This window comes from Fukomys damarensis, unplaced genomic scaffold, assembly GCF_012274545.1.
Source record: "Fukomys damarensis isolate Sample0158 unplaced genomic scaffold, DMR_v1.0_HiC HiC_scaffold_33, whole genome shotgun sequence".
Classification (NCBI taxonomy): domain Eukaryota; kingdom Metazoa; phylum Chordata; class Mammalia; order Rodentia; family Bathyergidae; genus Fukomys; species Fukomys damarensis.
In genome coordinates, this window is record NW_022900945.1 from 13081072 (window position 1) to 13102185 (window position 21114).

The window sequence follows — 21114 nt, forward strand, 5'->3', positions numbered from 1 at the left end:
TTTTTTTTTTTTTTTTTTTTTTTTTTTGGTACCGGGGATCGAACTCGGGTCCTTGCGCTTGCAAGGCAGGCCACCGAACCGCTGAGCTAAATCCCCGGCCCAAGAAAAGCACCTTCTGCAAAAGAAAGATTTATAAAGTATAAAGGGTCTAAGATGAGGTAATAATAACTCCATTATTATTATCAATAATAATAATAATTATTAATAATAAAATTACATAGAGTGAAAATTGTTTCTGATATTAACAAATACTTTGGAATTAACCTGGAGTTAATGACCTAGAGAATAGGTGAGAACAGTTGAGAAAGTTATTAGCACTGTGCTTACAATGGAGTGGATTCATCGTGGTACCTGAATTGGGTGCTTGAGCATTTCTTTGTAATATAAGAAAAGTCATCGACATTAACCTTGTTTCAGAAAATGTCCCTTAAAAATGATATGCATTTTGCTCTTTAATGTGTACTGATATGTGTGTATCAGCTGTGGTTCTTTTATTATTTGTGTTTAAATGTTAGTGCCAGAAAAGCACAAGGGGTAAGTAGTGAACTTTAAGAAATGTTCCTTTATTTTCACTTTTTGTCTCTATTTTAAAAAATGTTTTAGATTGTCAGCTAGAAATCCACGATGTCTTCATAGGAATAAATAAGACAAGGACCTTGGATCAGAAACATAGGAACTCTAATCCAATGCTGCACTTTAAAATACAGAAGAGACTGAAAATAGCCACGAAGAGGAAATTATTCCCAGTTAGGAACACTGAATCCTTGAAGTAAAGCAATGTTTTAAATTTAAAGTCATTTCCCTTGTTTCCTCTGAAATATCTGGCAAAATGGAAATGTGCTTCTTACCGTCAGATAGATACAGTTCTTTCAAAGGTTAGCAAAGGTTCTGCTGTTTGACAGGGCGTTAAAAATTTGTTCCTTTCTTTTCTTTCATCAAACACAACATTTAAATAGATGCACTGGTGAAGAGAGGAAGAGCTAATCCTGAAGCAGACGTACAGGTACCTTCAACCCAAGCAAGGGCTTGGAAATCAGACTTCACAATGAAACCTTGTAATCAGTCATTTTCTTTTCTTAGTCTTTGTCTCAATAATTGATGAAGCCATCTATATGCTGATGTCAGATCTCACCAAAAAGAATGAGAAAATTTCTCTTACAGCACTTTTAGACCCATTCTTTAACTTTACACATATATCAAATGAAATTTGGTTCATTTAAGAACATGTCATGATCAAGATGTATATGTCCTTTTCAAATAGTTTTATTACCTTTAAATTATCCAACATAGGGCAAATCTTCTTCTGCCATGGACTAAAAGTGGATTTCTACCAGGCTAGTGAGAGATCCTATAAAATAGCCATTCTTTAAAAAAATCTTTTTGGGGGGTTTTACTGAGAAACCCAGGGCCTTTGCATTGAGCAATATCCTAGTCATTTAAATTTTTTTTCTTTTTATTTTGAGGCAAAAATCTCACTAAGTAGCTAAATTCCTGGGCTAGGATAGAAGTCGGAGACTCCTTCCTCAGCCTCCCAGAGAGCTGGTTTACAGGTGCACACCACCAAGCCTGGCTGTAGCCATGCATCTTCAATCGTTACACCCCTGTCCAAATGGCTAACTAGTTAACAATTTAAACATCACAATGAAAAAGAAAGTTCTATCGACTGTTTAAAAGTTAAATTAGAATCAAGTGGTTAAAATTTTGTCTTCTGATTGTTCTTTTATTGTTTCCTAATTGTAATCAGCCCTTTAAACACCCATGCTACAATGCTAATCATATAGTGTATCAGAAAAATAGGGAAAGCAGAATAATGTCCCCTCCAAAAATGTCCACATTCGAATCTTTAGAATCTATGCATATGACAAAACAAACAAACAAACAAAGATTTTGCAGGAGAGAATTAAGAGTATGTACTCTCTCAAGATAAGGAAATGATCCTGGATTTTCCCATCGGCCCAGTATAATCACATGAACCTCTAACGGAGAAGAGACAGAGCAGAAGAGAAGGCAGACAGACGAAGCACAAGGGAAAAGGAAGAGGCAGGGAGAACAGAAGCAAAGACTCTGCCAGCGGTTTCTGTCTTTGAAGATAAAGGGGCCATGTGTCGAGGAATAGGGGAGCCTTGAACAAGCAGGGTATGGCTCCTGGCTACCAGCCCTACAGTCACATGGAAGTGAATGTAGTTCCCCAGGACCTGAAAGAATACGGACAGGATCTCTCCCCCCAAGAGCCCCCTGAAGGGCTGATTCTTTGACTTTAGCCCCCTGAGACTCCAAGCAGAGGAGCCAGCTGAGCCACAAGATACCCAGCCTTCTGTCCTACAGCACTACGGAAAATAAGCCTGTGTTTTGTGCAGCTGAGTAGTGGTAATTTGTTATGACAGCAACACGAAATAGAACATAAAGAGAAAAACATGGAAATCTATATAGATACATACACAGACACGCATCATACATGTATACATTATATACACATTATACACATATAAAAGACCTTAAAATGGCCCGTTTTTTCTTTCAAATAAAATTTTCAGCCCAATTTGAATAAATAGTAATTTATCGCTAACTCAGTTTGTTATTAATGTTCCAAATACTTGATGAATAAGCAATTATACAGACTTTTTAATTTATTATTTGTGGATTCTGTTTGTATGTTTCTTAAAACAAAAAATTAAGACAAATTATAACTACTAAATAACTTTCTGGGAAAGAGATAAGTAGACTGTAAATTCAATTTGTACTTTCAAGTAACTACTACATTTTCTTTTGTATAGTACCTGTCTTCGTAGGATTGCCAGATGTAAAAAAATATAAATTTGAGACTGCCAGATGGATATATAAATATAGCATATGAGTTAATTTAAAATTCAGATGTGTAATATGTAATATTTTGGCATAAGTGTGTTCCACATAATGCTTGGGACCTACATAACTCTTTGTTTAAAATTCAAGTTAACTTGACATCGTCTTTTTTATAGGGCAACCCTAACTTCACAGCTTAAAAGTTTACACTTCATCTTTTTTATAATGGAGGGCTTTAGCTTCTTAGTGGAAATCTCCAAGGCTATCACCCTACTCATACAGAACAATCTCTAAGACTGAGGAAAGAGATCTTGGAGGAAATTGGTGAAGTTCAGATGCTTTCACTATTGAGGGGCCTGAACATACATGCATTTGCTAAGGCTGGTAAAGCGCCCTAAGTCGAGGTGGTGGTGAAAAGGGTTACGAAAGGACATCTGAGCTAGACAGAACTCTTTCCCTTTGCACCTCCTGGGTGTGAATGGGAAAGCTGTGCCAAGAAGCAAGTGCAGGCATTGGAATGACAACTGCTGAGTGTCTTTTGTTAATAAAATAATGGTTAGAAATAGAATCTGCAAAGCTTATGTATAAAATGGCATTGATGTAAATATAGTGAAAATGCACAGAAATAATGATGCCACAGGGTATGTTGATCTATTGTCGAAATTGTGGAGAAAACAGTCACCCCTACCTACACCTCCAAGAAACTATTCCAAAGTGTGTCTCTCTTAACACCATGAGCCTTGTCTCGTGTACCTCTCACTTGGCTCAGATTTAGCATCCTGGAGAACATTCACAGAGCTAAGAGAATTCTTCTGCGGGGGTTAGCAACACCCAGAGGGAACAACCTCAGAGAAATGAGAATACAGGCTAGTTATAAGAAAAATGCTGAGTAACTGGAAACAGAGGGAAACATCTGAAACAATCTGAACACACAATAGATATATTCAAGTGGGTTCTAAATATCACCAGAGGACCCTTAATAGATCACTCTGGGATATTAGACTTTCATGATACTGCGCTAGTGGCTGGAAATTTACATTTCAAAAGACCATGAAGTTCTCCCACCAGACACTGCCTGCTGGGAAATACAATTGGATAAATAATTGTTCTGGGATAATGTAGCATTTTGCATGTACTTATAAATGACAAGAAACTTTTGAGCACTAAAATTTATTGAGTGACTTCTATGTGGCATTGTGTCAAGTCTTCTAAATTTATTTAACCTTCACACCACCTTTATGGTGTAAGTATTCTTCTGATATTATTTATGTTATTAATGTACTTATTTTTTCATTTATGACCACAGAAGCATAGAGGAGCTAACTTACTTGCCAAAGGTTATAGTTAGGAAGTAGCACGGTCAATATTCATAACCAATGAACAAATTATAGAGTCTACACCCCCAAGCATTTTATAAACTACCATTCTGCAAATGAAGGCAGAGTTAAGAAGACTGATGCCTAAAATTTGAAGAAATTAATTGTGTAGATAATTCCATAAATGAATAAGTTATCATTTTAGAAATGGTTAAAGGGAGAAGAGAAATGTACCAAAGAGTACTGATATAGCTAGCTATCTCACATGATTTAATGTTTGTTGAGCTTGCTCAAGAGACCGATGATGAAGCCTTGAGAACAGAGAGTAGGATTTGGGGTATTGAGCCAACAGTTTTTTCGTAGAGAACTGCCCTCTCTGTTCTCTTCAAGGTATCCAAGAATGTGTACTTTTCCTCTGCTGGTCAAGGGCGAAGTTTTCCAACTGTTAATCAAACAGTGTTTCTGAAGTTCATGCCACCAATCTCCACAGTGAGACTTCAAAACAATACCAATAAGGAACATTTTGGAAATTGAACTGATAGTTTTCTAAGAAAAAAATTAAATTTTAATTCTTGAAACATGAGTAGCAGTGGCGCGTTCACTTTCGTCGTGTTATATGGAGTCACATGTCAGGTAGTAGGTCATTCTGAAGGGTGCTGGGCCTCAGACAGGCTCACCCGCTTCAACCTTCAGCAGCTGGAGAGTACTGCACGGATGCTTGTGAAGTGAACTTTAAGAGGACATTATGTCTTTTAAAAAAAGTAACCCTAAGACAACGGACAAATAAGTCTTAAGTTGTTTCCAAGTACGTTCTGGGTTGAAATTAATATTGTTGAAGAATGTGCGATGAGAAAGAGCTACCACTGATGTCTCTTACTTCTAGAATGAGTCACTTGCCAGACGGGTTGTAAATCCACTCAAAAAGTCCACGCACTCTACAAAAGCCACATAGATCTAATCAGGTTTGGCAAAATGTTATTCAAAAATTCAAATTGTGAAGAAGGCAAAACTAAGTGAGGATTTACATCTGGTTTTCAATCATCGTGAAGATCCCACAGGACTCAAATGAATACATAATTTCTCTAAAGTTCGAAGTCCCTCTCAGAATGTTTCCTCTCAACAGTGAGAGTTAAAAAAATCATATTCTACTGATAAAAGCCATTTTGCATGAGGAAATTCATTGAAACGATCCATGCAAAACAATATGATGCCATGGTTCAGTGTGTTATTTTATAAATTAGAGTGTATATCTCTTTCGGTAGATGGTGTTGGAAAGAAGGGTGATTAAAACATTGCTGAAGATTTGAAGGAACAGGTACTTGAACAGAGGACTCAGCAGCATAGATCTGCCACACAGTGATGCGAAAGTATGCATTCAATGGCTACTTTGTGAGGGTGCAGCTCTGAGAACCATTACAACTGAGTAGAAAAGTGAACTCAAGTCCGATATATATCTTTGGATTCCTGTACTTCATGTGTATCAAGTACTTAATTAAAAATGAAGTTTGCATTTTGTAATAAAATTATATTGAAATATGTTAAATATTATTATTTCATTGTTTAGTCTTTAAATTTATATTTTTAAGTGTGTCCCATAGCATACATAATATATATAATGTGCACAAACTTGCAAATATACACAATTTTTTATGAGGAAAATACAGATTTATAAAAACACAAATTTTTGTTGATATGCTCTTTAGTTAAAAGAAGCCTGGAGAACATTACTTCATATGATGGGGAAATTTTAAGAAAGTAGCAAATGTACCACTCAAAACACTTTTGAGGAAAAAATAAAGAATACACTTTTTCTCTTTTTTTTAAAAAAGAATACATTATTTCTAAAGCCATACTTGGATTAAAATTCTAGGTCTAATGGCTAGATGGGAAAATTATTGACCTCTTTGTATTTTGCTTTCAAGTCATGTGAAGCATGAGTGATATTAGCATTCATTTCATATGTTTGTTGTGTGTATTAAATTACATGATTAATGTAAATTACTCATTATATTGCCCAATATTTAACATTTTTGCAGTAGTTATTTATTATATTCATAGGGAACTATGTTCTTTCTTTTTCCTTTTCTGTTTTGGTTTTTTGAGACAGGGTTTCACTATGTAGATGAGACTGACCTGGAATTCACTGTGTAGCCCAGGCTGAACTCACAGTGATCCTCCTGCCTCAGCCTCCTGAGTGCTGGGATTACAGGTGTGTACTGCCACACCCAGCTTGTGTTCTTATTGTTTGGAATATTTGAAGTGCCCAATAATGTATGTAACATATTTATTCCACAGGAAGAAAGCATTATTTTGTGACATAGTTTCACTGGAACTGTAAGCAGCAATGTAAATATCAGAATTTATATCTTTCAGTATTTTGGAACATATGTCATCAAGATAAAAGAATCACATTTTACTTTCAGGACTTTCTTTTGAAAGATCATCAGCAAAATAGAGAATGCCATTTAAGTGGGAATCACTCTTAATGTGACACTCACATAAATAATTCCTCATATTTATCCAAACTTCTCTAGGGTAGAGTTGTAACTTTCAGGTCGGAAAATCTGGCTATGTTGAAGAGCTCCTTAGTAGAGCAAGAAATAACTATATTCCACATGTTGATGTATAAACAGCATCTTAAATATAAGAGATATATTGTACAGGTGGATAGTTATCTTTTCATACATCACTCCAGTATAGAACAGGGGTCAGCAAACATTTCTGTAGAAGACCAGCAGCTATTTAAAGTTTTGAGAGCATTATGATTTCTGTCACAAAAACTCAACTTTGCCATATTATTAAAACAGGATGTCACCATTGCCAACTTCTGATCTAGAATCCCAGGTCCATAAGGGTAAAGACTTTTTCCTGTTTCTTGTGTTTTGAATCCTATATTCCTTTTTTTTTTTTTCTGGTACCAGGGATCGAACTCAGGTCCTTGCACTTGTGAGGCAGTCGCCAGAACCATTGAGCTAAATCCCCCAGCCCTTGAATCCTATATTCTTAGCACCTGGGAGAATGTCTGCCATATAAAAATTCTCAAAAAATATTTATTGGGTGAATAGGAGGATGAAGGTTGTAATCCATACTCAAGTCTGAGGAATCCTTAATAGTTTATGTAAAGGAGCATCCAATCATTCAAACATTTAGAACCCTGTATTTTTGTTTTGTCTCACATTTTGGAGATTTCAACAAGGAGCGTATCACTGAAATCTAAAATATACTTAAAATGTAAATATGTGAACAGAAACTGAGAGCTGTTTTATAAATGATCAAAATGTAATGACCCCCTAGGAATAACTGAAGGAGGAAAGTTAAGCAAAGTGAGGGAAGGGATGAACTTAGACCTGCTTTACTTCCTGTCTGGTAACACGGAACACCTTGCACGGGACACCTAACAAACGAACATAACTGTATTGTATCCCTAAAATGTACTGATGAACCTAAAAAAAAAAAAAGAAAGAAACTGTGGATCTGTGGATTTCACTATGAGCACTGCTTTATCTAAGACTTGAACACACAACAAAAGTTTTAGTCACTGAGTTAATAATTCTTCATTGGAAAAGTACCCGACGCATTTCCTATGTTATGTAACTAATTGTTCTGTTTTCAATGCCTGAAATCCCACCTTAATGTATAATCATTGTAGGCAGTAAGAGCATATTCATCTTTTTTATTCATTGATTTTATCGTTGCCCTCTAGGTATACAATATGATGACAGTCATCATTGGGAATTTGTACCTTTACATGGCATATCTTGGTTCTTGTTTTTTTCCCCATTCCCCTGCCCTCCCTTCAACCCCTCTACCCGACTCCATTTACAAAGACTTTATTTTTTCTTTCCTTCTGTCCTTTCCTCTACCCTTTCCACTTTCCCTTTAGAGCTTTCCTTCTTATTTCACTTCATCTATTATATATTTTGATCCTTATTTACACTTTCAGTTTCTCACACTAGAGAAACTATTTGTTATTTACATGTATATCATATTCATTTCACTTGAGTATGGTCTCAGTGTGCATCCAGTTAGCATTAGATGTCTCTATTTTCTCATTTTTATGGCTGAGTAGTACTCCATTTTATAAAGAAAAATGCATTTTCTTTATCCAGTCTCCAGTTGGTGGGCAATTGGGCTGTTTCCAAGTTTCAGCTAAGAGCATACTCATTTTTTAACATTTTTCTATTAGGAACATTTTAATAGCTGAAGTTTTTCAGTGTTTGGAAGACTATTCTACTAGTGATCAATCAGAATCAAATGGAGGAAATTACTTGGAATTTTTAACCATGAAAGATAATGTGAGACCTTGTACGTGTAAATGAATGTCAGGGCTAATTTTTACAGTAAATTTTTAATAACGACAACCAAAAAAAATATAGATGGCCTTAAAAAAAACAGGGCTGGGGATTTAGCTCAATAATGCCATTGCCTGCCTCGGAAGTACAAGGTCCTGAGTTTGATCCCGGTACCCCCCCAAAAAATTATAGATGGCTATAGTGAATATTAGCTATAGATATAAGTTATAGAAAGATACTAAAAAAGGAAACACAGGTAAAAGAAAAACTATGTGAAGAGTACAACAATTGTTGTTTAATGTGACAGTGAAAATTGTGATGAAGTCTCTTTGGCTGAGGTACAGGCAATGAAAAATATACCTTGTATATACACTTGCAGAACGGGATGTGGTTGGAAGTCAGAGAAAATGAAAAATACTCTACATAAACTCATAAAAATCATTTGGCCACTGCTTAGAATTTGAGATAGAAATTATACAATTGAATTCAAAGATATATTTACAGTTACTACCACTAAAATTTTTAATTTGAGATAAAAGTAGAAATGGCATAAAATTATTCAAATTATTCATCGTTCTTTTGCTTTTAAAGTGTGCTCCTAGTTTTTTCAACAGTATCTCTGCGTGTAGAATTGTTTTCGTATCTTTATGTATATATTAGAAATCTATGGCATAAACAACCCATCTTGTGTATTCGTCTATAATTACGTTGCTTTTGAAAACTTCTGATGTTGTCTGGCCAGCATACATTATATTTGCTCAACTATAAAATACCTCTGTTAACCTTCCCTGGGAAAGCATGCCGTAGATGGTCAGACTGTCACAAGTAGATGAATGGGATAATTATTTCCTAAGAAAAGAAATCAAGGAAAAGTGATAGATAATCATAAAGGCTTCATTCTTTCTCTTGATTCCTTTCTTGGAGGAGAGAATTGTGAGAAAGCAATTAAGATATTTGAATTACTATTATCTTGGTGCTTCATTCTTTTATTTATTCTTCAACAGTCTTCCTTGGGTGATTTTGACATGCTAAACCTTACGAATAGTATAGTTAACAAAAATCCATAGCACTTTACCCTTACAGAACTTGCAGTCTTGTGGAGAACACAGATAATAAGCAGTTTTTCACACTACCACATGTGTAATTATAAACTGCTAAAATATTCCAAAAGAAAAAAAACCACATGGGTTTCTATCAAGGTGTATAATGGAAAGATTTATTATAGATCAATGAAGTCAGGGAGAACTTATCCCAGGCAGTGATTTTAACACCTCACAAAGAGATGGTAGTTAGCCAGTTGATGGTATGAACAGAAGGAGGTGATAAGGAGTATTTAGAACGGAGATGTGAACTGTCAAGCAGCAGTGCCGTGTCACAGGGAAAGCCCCTATGATAGGGATAAGAGAGGAAAATATCACATGCAGAGCCTCATGGGTAAAGTGTCTGTGTGCTCCTGTGCAGCTGGGAGCCTGTTTTGGGTCTTCGGAGCGGTGTTCTCTTTAGTGTAACGTTTATCTGTATTTTTCACTCATTACTATTCTAGTAAGATACCTCAGAGGGGTCTGGAACGCTTTACCTGCCAGGTCTTCTGTGGCACGCTGTGAGAGTCTCATGTGCAGTGAGCACTGATTTTCATATGAAGTGGCTAAACATACAAAATAAGGAGTAACGTTATCTCTTTTCCGATCCTATGAAGATACAAAAGGTAAGAATCACCTCCGATTCAATTCCTCTCAGACACGGGTGGTTAGAGATCGCTACCTTCTTTGTGTATTGCAGGTAGTGGAAGAAGGATTCAAAATAGCTGTAAAGTGAGGCACGTTGTGTTCTGTTTCAGGTAGGATTTATTTTCTAGAAACAAGGCCTACTTTCCGATAGATTTGGAAATAGCGCTGTTTTCCAGGCCCACCGATATACTAAAACCAATTTGAAGTGCTTTCAGCTACTTTCATTCTCAAAAGGTACGCATTTTGATGATCAATAAATAACAGCTCACTCTTACCATAAACCATGTTAAAGGTTATAGACTTGATCCCAAGAACAGGGTGAACCAAAAAAAATGGAAACTGGAGTGGAGGTGAAGAAATGTTCAGATGTGTCTTTCCAAAACCTTATTTCAAGCTTACTAATATATTGTCTTTGAATTGCTTGTTCCACTTGAACACGTGATATACTTCTTGAGAGCAAGGTCTCTTCATTTGTATCCCTTCAGCTCCTGGTACACCTTGAGTGGGACATTAATATTTGACAAAAGCTTTGAGATATAAAATATCCAAAGTGCAGTTCCAATTTTTTCCAAAGTATTTTCTTTTCATACCGTCTGTATTTTTATTTTAATTTAATTCTGCAAATATTGAGTCAATATTAATAAAAATGAGAAACACTGTAAAGAATCCAATAGAATACAGTTTTCTAAACAAAATAGATCTGCACATGAGAGGCATGGAGTGAAATACACTTGAAATGGATGAAATAATAACCAACTTTCAGCTTTTTCTCTATGAGAAAAGTGAAAAAAGGAATTTGAGCAGCTAGATATATTGGACAAATATCAATCAAAATAACAGTAAAAATCCAGAGTGCCTGCATTTCATACATTGATCTGTATTCTGATCAATTCTGATAAGTTCAGGCTTTTAGGTAGGGTCTTTTGATTAGTTGTGGGATATTCTTGGAAGGTATCTACATGCAGTGACATTAATTTGGAGGCAGAAATATGTAAAGTAGGATTGATGACTTCCACTCTCAGCAAGATGAAAAGTGTTTTGTTTTGATATCTTCACTAAGTAATACAAAGAATTGAGTTTATGAACAATTTTTACAGTACCCAACTTGCTAGTGGTCTCACAACTCATCCTGAAGCTGTGTTTGGAAAGCAGGAGACAGGAGTCAGATTTTCATGGACCTAACAAAGACCTACTTCCTTCACATTCGGTCCCAAGGAAAGAGGAAAGCTGTGAGCTTTGACAGCCTGGGGTTTACTTCGACTGCTCGGGAGTTGAGGGATCCTGAGTATATTGCTTATGCTCTCTAAGCCTTTCTTTCTATTAAAAAACATACAGTGCAGACACAATGACAGCTCTTTTCCAAGTATGTATGAATTAATCTCTGATGTGACTAAAAGATGCACCCTAATACTGAACAAAGTGGGCTTTCTTGATCAGATACCATTGGCATGCATTTTTTTTTTTCCATCAGAAGTCATTTTGCTCCGTACTTGGGAAGCTCTAAAACTACACCTGACAACATGTTCCTTTGATAGAAAGGAATTATAATGACAGAGTCATACAGATAGTCCACTGTCTCAAAATGAATGAGTAATTTGCACTTACAGGCTATTTTTAAGGAGATGGGGGATATAATAACTAGCAGAAGAAGTTTAATGTCTTCAGATGTATAGAACAAGAGTTATGAAAATGTTAATGAAGACTGATCCAAAGAAGGGTTCACTAATGTTTCAGACCGCTTGAGCAAGTGCACTGTGTAATGCTCAGAGGTCAGCCGGAAGTCTAAAGAGGATGAGTCCATGTGCTGAGCTCACTGGCCCAGTGGCAGTTCGTTTTGAAAATGAATTCTTAGCGAACAAATTCTTGAAAAATAACATACCTAATTGGATTCAGTATAATCAGTACTTTCAGGGAATTTTCTTAAATTACAAATAGGAAGCTCCTTTAGGTACTTATAAATAGGTAAGTCGAAATTGTAGCAGTAGCGTGTGAAAATTTAGTTAAAAGCTATCAATTGTTAAATGCTGCTGCTATTTTGATTTTCATGTGCTACAGAAGCTTCTGTGTGGATTCACTGAGATATAGTAAAAGGTTTCGCAAAGATTAAAAGATCATACAAATGTAAAGTGAATAATAATCCTAATGACTTCCCCGCTCCTTTAACATCCAGTTTTCATTATTTTCCTTTCATTATGTCATTGTGTAAGGTCTTTCACTGAAAGCCACTTCTGTGAGTAAATTCTTATGATTTACTTCATCCTAACCGGTTTTGTCTAATTGGATTGGAGAGACTTAGGAGATTTCAAAAAAAGTTTTTTGAACCTCTAATTTCTATACTGTTATTCTGTTCTTATGAAATGTTCTAGGGACTCCTAAGAATATTATCTTTGAAGATATCTGGAGTGAAAATGTAACTCACATGTATGAAGACATATTGAAGACTACTACGGTATTATTTATGTTTTTTAAAGTTCATTTTATCCTTTAAATAATTCTAGCTATCTATTGTTTCAAGAAGGTCATGATGATAAAAAATTAAAGGCACTGAAATGTTTATCAATATATAAAATGGACAAAATTTAGGATAGTAGAATGACTTGAACCATAGAGGTCACTAAAATATGATAAAAGTAGATCAAAACATGTAATTAAAATTGTGATATTGTTATCAAAAATATTTAAAATGACAAAGGGTACTATTTCTAAGATAACTTTTGTATAGTCATCTAAAGAACAGTGCTCACTGATTTTAATTATTTTTTCTTAAATCTGTGCTATATCACGTATTTAACATGCAAATTTAGAATAGCAGTTGTTAATGAAGGGAACTGGTGATATCATTCCCCAGGGAATCTGGTGCTATCTGAAAAACATTTTTTTTTTGATGTCCCATCTAAGCTACTAGAATCCAGTAAGTAGAAGTCAGAGTTACTGCTAAATCCTTATAATGTACAGGGCAGTCTTCACAATGAAGATTTAGTCCAATGTGTCAACTGTACTATTATTACAAAATCTTTCCATTTCAACTTAGCCATCTTTTTACCATAAAAGATAATAATATCTAGTGTTTGAAAAATGTTAGAAAAGGAGATTCTCAGATATTTTTGGTAGATAAATGAAATGAAGTAATTGTTTTGAAAGACAATTTATAATTTTTAAAAACTATACAAATGCATGTCTACTTCTAAGAATCTCTTCCTAACAATTTTATTTGGTGCATATATACAACTGTATTGAAGTAATGAATCTTTGTGCAACATTATTTGTAATAAAGAAACATCAGAAACAATTACTATTCATCTGTAGGGAATTAGTTAAATATTGTTGTATGCCCATAATATACAATGATACAAATGGTAATCTGTATATTCTAATGAGGTTAGTCACAATATGACTGAAAAATGGACTGTTCAGTTTTCAATCTTCCAATATTTACATTTCTTTCAATCTTGGACAACTTGTGCAATTAAAGAACAATGTGAATATATAGATATTTTATATGTGATATATAAATATAACACATAAATATAATATTATATAATAATGCAAGTATAATAAGTAGATTACATATATGACATGACATCTCTTAAAATAATTATGTAAAGAATTCATTTTTTAGTAGGGTTTATTTTTATTCATTAATTTTATTGGTTTTAATAGGTATTTCCTGCCAAAGGGGATTGTAGACATAGAAACAATTACAGGAGTCCATCCTAAAAAAACGGAGTGAATTTTGGGGCAGATCTAAAAAGAAATGGGCAAGAGTAGCAATATAGCAACACTCAATTATAAGACTTCTGATTTAAATTCTAATGAAAGCTCACTTTTTTTAAAAAGAAAAATGTCTTTTTTGGACATTGCTTAATTAGTATTTTGTTCAATCAAGCAAATTCTATTCTTCAATACTGAGCATATCTATGAGAAAGTTCAGTTTCTACTTAAAAGTTAAATTGTTTTTACAAACTCTTTTTTATATTTGTGTACTTGAATCTAAATGCTTGCATAGTTTTTGTTGAAAGAATTCAGTATTAAAGATTTGCAATATTGAAGAAAAATTGTGGAAATTATCTTTGGGTTGCAGCTGGCTTTACAAAGATTTAGAAGTCTCTTTCTTGGGCAGTTTGCTATTTCAAAAACATGGCTAGGCCTTTTCATGTTTAGTTATAATCTTAAATTTTAAATGTAGTGATTAATAGAATCAAGAGGGTCACTGGTTCATATTTCAGAATTCAAGAGATACTTGATATAAATGAGTCAACACCTGAGGAGGTGCTTTCAAGTGATCAATGCAGAAAATGTTCCTGTTTAAATACCAAAGTAGCTAATGCTTATCAAAGTATATTGAAAGCTCGAATAATTGTTTGAAATAGCATACCTGCAGGCAGCAAATGCGAACAGTGTGAACCAGTTCAGTTCTTACTCAAGCACAATATTGTCTCAAGGGCATTTTATTTTATAATCCCAAACTGCCCCTGCCCTCCCGCTGCAGTCTTTAAAACAAGCAAATACCATTTAAGACACCTTGTCCTTACTTTACAAATGAAATGCAATGATTCCATGTAAGAATGAAAATGACTGCAATTATTCTACAGAGATTTCTTCTCTGGACTACAAGCCTTCCTAGATTTGCTCATAGAAACTTGTGAAAGAAATCTTGTTCTTCATTTAAAGCCGTAAAAATGTTGCCACTCATTTAGATTTGAAGGTTCATTCATATTTTGTCTTGACTCTAGAAAATACATGTTTCTAATTCTATTAAGTTTTTGTTACTTTCTTTTGATTTGTTTACTTTTTCCTGGAAAATTGTAATGGGAGTTTAACAAAATTCCATAGTGCAACAGGAACATATATTATAATCATATCTTGCTATAATTAAATGTTATCACATATTCATCAATATTTTAAAATTGAAGATCTACAGACAGATACACACACAAAATATATTAGGTGACACACATTGTACTATGCATATGTTTTGGTTGTGAAAATTCTGGCCTCAAAATTTTTCTTTTCATTTAATTTGTAATACAAAATATAGGAATAGTAATAAGAAGATTGATTTCCAAATTATTGCCAATTTTTCTGCTTTAATTGTTAAAGAATGGATTTCTTTTAAAAAATGCCTTTTGGGGATTTAGCTCAGTGGTTCCACTGCCTGCCTCGAAAGCTCAAGAGCCCGAGTTCGATCCCCGGTACCAAAAAAAATGTCTTTTCGTTTTTATAGTAGTTTTGTTATATTGGGCTGACATTAGCTTTATTTGAGTAGAATCCAGGAAAAGAGTAGTTAAATAGCTTAAGAAAGATCACACGGTGTTTCCTGCTGCTTCATGTAATACTGTGATTTTATTAAAGGATCAATTAAAATGTACAGATAATCACTAAGGAGTGACATAGTGCTCCTATGTGTTAGGGTAACCAAAAAGCAGTGTCATGCATGCAGAAAATCATCAGTGTGATGAAATAGAGCTTTTAAAGTAGTATGTAGGTTTACAATAAACATTTATGGGGGTGTATTGGAGAAAGAGATTAGTTACAAACTTGGAAAGGTTTTCATGTCTCTGTGCACTAATTACTAAAATTTCAAGCAGCAAAACTTTGCATAAAGCGGCTGGATTATGGAGTGCAAAGCACCAAGGAAGTATTTGAAGGACAGTAAGTAGTCCAACAAGGATAACATTCGTGCAGAGGTCGTGGTATGAAGATACACAGTGAGTATGAAAACAGGCAGGCTTTAGCTAGATTACTGCCATCTTTATATCACAGCCTATGCCATTGGGATTTTAGGCCAACGAATACTATCAGCCCTGGAGTTCAGAAAGCAGGCAGTGAATTTAAATCCAGGAATGGGAGTCTGGAAATGGTACTAACTCTTTTGGGCAAGTGTGTAATCACTCTATACTCAATTTATCCTATTTCAAAATAAAATAAATCACACACATACACACAACATCCACATACACAGTTGTTATTGAGATCTTTAAGGATTAACTTAATTGTGCTAATAAATTGAAAATATTTAGATGCCAGTCCCAGATATTACTAGGCTTTAAACTTTTTCTTGTTATTATTAATAGTTCTCATTCTCTGAGTGTACATGAGGGCAGTGTACTCCAGGTAGATTACCATGAAATGAGAGAGAAAGATAGCAAAAAGCAGGTTGAAGGCAACGGCAAAAGAGGCTGTGTAACAAAATGAAAGGTGAATTTTAGTTTACAACAAGAAATAGGTCCAAGCTCCAGCCTCAACATTTTCTGCATAAATTTAACAACTGTAGGCCAATCACTTAGCATCTTGAGTCAATCTCCTTTTTTTGTAGACTATATAATGGAATAATAAAAATATGACAGATTAAGCAAATTCAGTACTAAAGTCTTTGCCATGTGTTTCAATAGTAGTAGATACTCAATGAGCTGTAAATTAAAAAAAAACAAAACTCTTATTGTTCATAATGCTGGAAACTTACTGATGGATAGTAAAGGATGGGCTATAAAAATGGAGAAGAAATAAACAAGTTTTTTAAGGAGGTAAATATTTGATAAATAATGACTAACAGTCTAAAGAGTGATAAATTTACATAAGGGTAATTCTTGAAAACCATTATTAATAGAGCAAAGATGATATTTTAGTTTACTTCTGGCCTTGGCAGGTTTTCAATGCTACTTTTTTGCTGTGCCCTTTTTTCTCCCTCAAAAGTTTCTAGAAGCTGCTGGATAGAAATTTCAGTTCACGCTGTGAATTCTCTGTCTCTTCCCTACCATGTGAAGTACACTCAGATTGTTGTTACGTCCATACGCAAGGTTACTCTCCTGCTTTGGGCTGGCTGAGTGATCTTGGTAGACCTCTTCAGTGTCACTTATGTTTAATCATACATTGTTCCTTGTCATTTGTTTTGTTTTGTGTTCTTCTAAATACTATTGTAGGCAGGACTAATTCTTATATTTTCTTTTCACTATCATCAGTTGAGCCTAACTGTATGGCTTAGCATCCTTAGCTCCCAAGCATACCACGATGATTTTCCAATCAGCAGGTAGCTACCGTCCCCCAAACAGCAAGTGGTGATTGCTTTTTGAAGATCTAAATATAATTTAGAAAGGAATCTTCACTTAATAAACATTTTTTTAAACAGAAAAGTTTTTTTCTATAGGAAAGAGATAAATCTACGTGGCACAGCTTTCAGTAATTTTATGTTTTAAAAAACATATGCTCCTTAGCTCATTTTTCAGTACAGAGCTTGGGAGGACCAGTGCTTTTGTCCACAATGATGAGTTTGGGGGCAGCACAGCTGGTTCTGGGATACAGTCTGTCTCCACTACTTGGGAGCGGGAAGGGTCTGACCACCTGCTGGGAGTGGGAGGAGCTTCACCACATCACTTTAGTGTGGTCCCTAATACTGCTGATATTTGTGGCTTATACCATGGATGGCCTACATTGTGTTCTTGGCATTTATATCATTTCATTTCCATCTTGGTCTTTTAGTCTTCAGAGATGTGGGCATTCTTCCATTTAAGCTATTCTCCTAATTGTACATAACTTCATTTGATCTTCTCTAGCCTTTTTGTGCTCATAAAACAACTAAATTTTTGTGTGTTTCCCCACCATTTGATTCCTAGGCACATGGTATAATAATTCTTTCCTTCTTTGCCATTGAGGGATACTCTAATAAGCATGCAACTGCAGGAAATTCTAAACAAAAGCAGGTGCTAGTTTCTATGTTTACCCTTGGCCTCAAATCAGGAGATATGTCAAACAGTCACAAAAATATGCTCATCATATTTTGCTCTTCTGTGTACCAGAGACATGAAAATTCTAAAGTCAAGCTAGCAATGTGGGATCAGAATGACAGCTTTCCTCTTACTGTTTCTGTCTCCACTTTCTACAAACCCAATGTCATTCTGCTCCATGCCTTGTCTTCATGCCATGGGGAAGCGGCACTACCTTCCTTTCTCATTGCCAGGGAAAGGAAAAGCTTCTTACAGAAAACACTCTACTCTCCCAAATGCCACGCCTCCCTGCTTCCAGGCCACCACTCTTCCCACCCTCTCTCCGGTCACCCTACTGGGCTACAGCTGGTCCCACTGTCTCTTTGTAAGACCAGGGGCAAGTGTGAGGCCAAAAATGCTTGGTGCTCAATCTCTTTGACTTTATGTTAGGACTAGACACTACTTTAGGCAAAATGAAAATTTTCTCTTAACATCATTATGCAGCTTAATAATGATGATGATGATAATAATAATAATGATAATAAGCCAACATTGGTACAGAACAAGGAGAGTTAATGAACTCATTTTGGTTCAGTAATTAAGAGTTTCTGCTATGCTAGAAGGTATTATAAATAAAAGTAGTATTTAGTTTTAGAGTAAAACAGATGTCTCATCCATTTCTTAAGTAACCCGATGTTCTGTTTAACCTGGGAATGATTATCACACCACAGCTATATAGAAGATAAATTGATTCATTAATTTCAGACTAAAACAGTATAATAGTATTCATTTAGAAAATTTGCATGACTTCTTTTTAGATAAGTCCATCTACAGCCTACTTACCTTACTGCGCAATAATCCAAAGTTAAGTCTTCCTTACAAACCCCTGCTAAAGAGGATTTCATAAAATACTTTCCTTTTCTTACTGCAGAGAAACAGGCTCACATTGTTCCTATCTTCACCACAGTTTCTAGTTTGTTGGTTTTCATCTAAACTCTAGGAATCACACTGTTCCACAGAACTGTCACTTGCACAAAAGGGGCAGAAGATGATTCCTTCTTTAGAGAGGGAATCAGTAAAATTAGAATACATAGAATGTCTTCCTTTCTATGATCAGAGCCACCAGTGGAGATGTATAAATGGTACACCATTCAGTCTGTATTCTTATGTAGATTGAAAATACTGGAGTTATAATAAATGAGCTCAAATTGTTTTAGCTGAAATCTAGCCAGTGGCTTTAAAAAGTATGGCTGGATTAATTATGAGAATTAGAAACAATTTTCCATGATTAGGAAGTGTAATTTTTGAATGTACTTGATTTTATCCACACTATTAAAAAATAAAGCTTGATGAAAATTCTCAGCTTTGCAATTCAAGTCTTTCTCCACTTTGCAGTTTCCTCTCAACCATAAAAGACTCAAGGGAATAGAGGAAAAAGAGAAAAGACAAATTCAGAAAAGACTGCTAGCTTATGTTCAAAAATATGAAAGAAAGTTGCCCAAAATATTGTCACAATTTCTCTACTCACAATTCATTCCATTCTTGTCAGACCTCCTGGATTCATTGACAGACTATTATATTCAGAATGGCTGTTGAAAACTTTCAGCACCTAGGAATGCTCTTGAGACATATAAAAATGTCTTTATTTAGAATGGAACACATAATACCTGCCAAAATTGTAGGTTTGAAACCACTTTCAATAAGAATTAAAAGGCTCTCTTTCTTGCTGAAACAGGACTATCAATATACGTACGACTTGTCTGCCCATGAGAAATAGTGGGTCCTTGTCTCTGACGTTGCCATTTAGTTTAAAATCACCTTACGATGACAGAGTACATAAAGATGATAAAACTATGAAGATGACAGTCTAATCTTCAAAGATGACCAATCACTGATGAAACATTAAACAACATAAACATCTGAAATACCAGATTATTAGCTGGTGCGCACACTCTCAATATTAAAGTATGCTGAGACACCACCGATAAGAGAAAAAAATACTTTTGCTTATGTTAGGCAGAATTTCATCTTTCTTTACAAGGGGCCAAATGAATTACACTGCATTGAATTAACAAGCTAGATCTATATTTTTTTCCTCAATCACAATGCAATATATGTAAAATGTTAATACATGATACACTGCAAAGTGTTCCAAATATTTAAAAAACATATAATGTCTGGCTGCTGGGAATTTTAAGCACCCTTTAATCATAGCTCTTTTGAATTTTAATAACAATTTTATATGTACTTACAAGAATGATTAGACATGCTGGCCCTATAAAACTCCAAATAAAGTTGTTTTCTGTGCTAAGCCAACACCTGGAAAGTAAATAAAATAGATAAAATTCATAAATATATTTGAATTTATCTCAACACAGCAATATTCTTAAGGATATGCAAAATATATACGGAACTGTGTTTCATTGCTCAAGAAATCACCTTAACTTACACTTTAGTGGTGCCATAATATCTGTATCCTAATGATGCTGAGAATCCAACTACCACGGCTGGGCTGAGATAGCCAAAGACATAAAAATTCTTGTGCAGAAAGCCTTTGTTGTAGATGACTCCAACAACAATGAGGTAGAGATGTATGCCCTCAATGCACATCCAAGCAAAGGCGGCTAAAAAGAAGTAATGTAGTAGCCCAGCGATGATTGAACAGAGGAGCTAGACATGAAAGAGAGAAGCCATAAGTTATGTTTGCTTTAAAATCATCCATAACAAAAATCTCCGTTTTTTCCATAAAGCATGCCACCTCATATCTGTTTGACCACTTTAAAGTATCCATGTCATGTGAGTTTTTTAATATGTACCACTATTTCTAGATGATTTAAAAGAATCGTGTTCTTCAGCCTTAACCATTGACCAATCCTGTGCTAAAACCGTGTTACTGCCGTCGTCCACAGATTCTTCATGATGTGATAAACTGTTCACAGATCCACCACAGTGTCTTGTGCATATTTTACAATGTCAGTTGATTACTGTGGTGGGAAAATTTCTCTTCTCCTTTATTTATACTAATGAGAGACAGCAAACGGTAATACTGTGCTAAGCATAAACAATACAAAACAAAAACCAAAAAAACAAGACCCACCTTGAGTAAGTGACAAAATTGAGTTTACAGAACAGACAAATGATATGTTTTTCCAAGGCATTATAGAACTGCTTAGGTTGTAAGATTATTAAGGAAATGAGAGAGCTTTACAGTTATATATTATTACTTTAGATCTAGAACTAGAGTAAGTCTTTTTTTTTTTTTTTTTTTTTTTTTGTT

The 21114-nt window shown here is 34.8% G+C and overlaps 1 protein-coding gene across 1 annotated transcript in view; it reads right to left on the reverse strand.

Annotated features, from left to right (window-relative positions):
* Window positions 1-21114, reverse strand: part of Adgrl4 (adhesion G protein-coupled receptor L4) — a 91398-nt gene that overhangs the window by 8155 nt on the left and 62129 nt on the right. Inside the window, exons 12-13 of the mRNA XM_010605219.2 lie at window positions 20287-20507; window positions 20090-20156 (exon numbers count right to left, since the gene is read on the reverse strand). Of these exons, the coding sequence (XP_010603521.1) occupies window positions 20090-20156; window positions 20287-20507 (288 nt within the window). The remainder of the gene's footprint in view (window positions 1-20089; window positions 20157-20286; window positions 20508-21114) is intronic.